Source organism: Fulmarus glacialis, unplaced genomic scaffold, assembly GCF_000690835.1.
Source record: "Fulmarus glacialis isolate BGI_N327 unplaced genomic scaffold, ASM69083v1 scaffold34461, whole genome shotgun sequence".
NCBI classification, from domain to species: domain Eukaryota; kingdom Metazoa; phylum Chordata; class Aves; order Procellariiformes; family Procellariidae; genus Fulmarus; species Fulmarus glacialis.
In genome coordinates, this window is record NW_009194004.1 from 1111 (window position 1) to 4278 (window position 3168).

Below are 3168 nucleotides of genomic sequence, written 5' to 3' on the forward strand. Positions count from 1 at the left end.
CCAAGGGGGAAGTTCTGAAGAGATTCCATAATGGTAAAATTGGAGAAAATAAATACTGGAGGTGAAAATGGGAGCTGCAGGGTAGGAGAAGAGATGCTAGAGAGGGATCCTGCGATTAGGGGACCACTGCGCTAGAATCATAGAATCATTTGGGTTGGAAGGAGATTCCATAATGGTAAAATTGGAGAAAATAAATACTGGAGGTGAAAATGGGAGCTGCAGGGTAGGAGAAGAGATGCTAGAGAGGGATCCTGCGATTAGGGGACCACTGCGCTAGAATCATAGAATCATTTGGGTTGGAAGGGACCTTAAAGATCATCTAGTTCCAACCCCACTGCCATGGGCAGGGACCCCTTCCACTAGACCAGGTTGCTCAAAGCCCCATCCCATCTGGCCTTGAACACTTCCAGGGATGGGGCATCCACAACGTCTCTGGGCAACGTGTTCCAGTGCCTCACCACCCTCATAGTGAAGATTTTCTTCTGTATATCTAATCTAGATCTACCCTCTTTCAGTTTAAAGCCATTACCCCTTGTCCTGTCACTACATGCCCTTGTAAAAAGTCCCACTCCATCTTTCTTGTAGGCCCCCTTCAGGTACTGGAAGGCTGCTATAAGGCCTACCCAGAGCCTTCTCTTCTCCAGGCTGAACAGCCCCAACTCTCTCAGCCTGTCTTCATAAGAGAGGTGCTCCAGCCCTCTGATCATCTTTGTGGCCTCCTCTGGACCCGCTCAAACAGGTCCATGTCCTTCTTATGCTGAGGACCCCAGAGCTGGACGCAGTACTCCAGGTGGGGTCTCACCAGAGCAGAGTAGAGGGGCAGAATCACCTCACTCAACCTGCTGCCACAATTCTTCTGATGCAGCCCAGGATATGGTCGGCTTTCTGGGCTGCAAGCGCACGTTGCCGGGTCATGCTGAGCTTCTCATCAACCAACACCCCCAAGTCCTTCTGCTCAGGGCTGCTCTCAATCCATTCTCCACCCACCCTGTGTTTGTGCTTGGACCCATGTGCAGGACCTTGCAATTGGCCTCATTGAACTTCTTGAGGTTTGCACGGCCCCACCTCTCCAGCCTGTCAAGGTCCCTCTGGATGGCGAGAAAACTTGGAGTGAATGAAAAAGTACCCGTGAACGAGGTGTATCTGGTTTTCGTGCATGAGACCAGGTTGATGTGTTTGTGGAGAAGAGGTATGAAACTTCCCGTCAGGCCTCGTTTTTTCTCTCCTGATAACACAGGCGGCTTCAATCCCAGACTACAGAGGCCCTAATGGCATATGGACGTTGCTGCAGAAGGGCAGGAGCATCAGGTAAGGAGAAATTCTGAGCTGTGTAGCAGAAAGCTGATACTGAAAGAGAGATTAATGGCAATTCCAACTTTTTTTTTCCTTGCTTCTTGTCAGGGCTACAGATCTGAGTGAGGCAGAGCCCACACTCACCCACATGAGCATTGCCTGCCTACACAAGCAGAACCTGGTAAGATATTTTTTCCACACCTCACTTGTGTTCCTCTGTCTAAGTATGATAAGTAAAACCCAACAGGGGAAAAAAGCTTTTAATGAGATTGCCTAACTACTGTTTTTACTCAGGTGGCTACACATGCATGTAGGAAAAAGCAGCTGTGCTCATATACGGCTGAGTCTTCATTAGGCTAGCTCCAGACTGTAGCTCCGGCAGTTTTTCCCCTGGTGCCTTTTCTTTAACACCTTGTATTTTCCTCCTGGTGAGGCTGGTCTGGGGACCTGTCCACAAGGTCAGCCAGAGCTAGTAGAGCTCTCTTCACTTTTTATTTAGCTTTCATAAAGGTCTGTTCTCCATGCTTTGCTTCTGTTAGTTCTGCTCTGATGTATGGGGCTATTTGGTGCGTACTGAGACATATGCGTCACCTGCATTTGAGTAATACTTTCAGGGTCTTCTGCGTGTGTGTTAGCTCAGTGTTTTATTCTGTTCAAGGTGCAGCATGTGGTGTCTCAAAACTGTGATGGGCTGCACCTGCGGAGTGGGTTACCCCGAGCAGCAATATCTGAGCTTCATGGAAACATGTACATAGAGGTGAGTGGCCAGGACAGGATAAAGTTACTGTCTGGTGGCCTCACAAGAAGATAATGTGAAGTATTTCTCTCTCACTAGCTCAAGAAGAGTTAGTACAAGGGCTAGCCTCTGCTTAGTTCGTATCTTCAGGCCATCAGGTTTGGGGTTAACTAGTTAGCAAGCACCAAAACAAAGTGTTCTGTACAACTCGGTAGCTTTTTCTCTGTACTTGCTAGAGCCTTCTGCTCCTCAGACCTTCTCTGAAATCCCTCCTATCGCACAGCCAACAGGCTCCCTGTAATTCCACTTCCCAGTTGAGGTTTTCCAAACTTTTCCAAGTTAGCATCTGATCCCTGATGATCCTTCTACTGCTTAGAATTTATTGTCCCCAAAAAGTGCTTTTCTTCTGAGAGAAGTGGCTGGCTCCTGGCGTTTCAAGGGCTAGATGCTAACGATGTAACGGGTTTTTTGCTTTCGTCCTGCACCAGGTCTGCACTTCCTGTACACCCAACAGAGAGTACGTGCGAGTATTTGATGTGACAGAGCGCACAGCCCTGCACAGGCATCACACTGGCAGGATGTGCCACAAGTGTGGGGCACAGTTGAGAGATACAATCGTCCACTTTGGGGAGAAGGGGACGTTGAGACAGCCCCTGAACTGGGAAGCAGCAACAGAAGCTGCAAGCAAAGCAGATGTGATTCTTTGTCTGGGTTCCAGCTTAAAGGTAACTTTAGAGACTCGGTGAAGATTGTTAGCAGCATTCCCTCTTGGTGATACACCTTGGTGCTGAGCAGTCTCCTCCCAAACAGACAACTGTAAACTCTGGTGTCAGGATTCGCCCACCATCTGTGATAGTCTCTCTTCCTCCCTCTTTCCCCTCCTGGTAATACATTCCTTTTCCTCTCGCTGATACGGTTCAGAGTTACGTGTGCCTTTGGCTGTACTCATAATCTCTATTTTGTGGCAGGTTTTGAAAAAATACCCGCGCCTTTGGTGCATGAGCAAGCCACCTACTCGTCGTCCCAAGCTCTATATCGTGAACCTGCAGGTGAGAGCCTTTTGCGCTGGTTTGAGGGGTTGGGCCAAAGAGGCGCTTGTGTGTGGTGAGCCTCTCTGCCCAGGAGCGTGCGGGGCCTGA

General features: G+C 49.1%; 1 protein-coding gene across 1 annotated transcript in view; it reads left to right on the forward strand.

The window, feature by feature from the left end:
- The window catches only part of SIRT7 (sirtuin 7), a gene marked incomplete at both ends in the record, with an annotated part of 3852 nt that extends 774 nt beyond the window's left edge, over window positions 1-3078 (forward strand). The window contains 5 exons of the mRNA XM_009587632.1: window positions 1238-1308; window positions 1402-1474; window positions 1952-2050; window positions 2518-2754; window positions 2998-3078. Of these exons, the coding sequence (XP_009585927.1) occupies window positions 1238-1308; window positions 1402-1474; window positions 1952-2050; window positions 2518-2754; window positions 2998-3078 (561 nt within the window). The remainder of the gene's footprint in view (window positions 1-1237; window positions 1309-1401; window positions 1475-1951; window positions 2051-2517; window positions 2755-2997) is intronic.
- Between the last annotated feature and the right edge of the window lie 90 nt (window positions 3079-3168).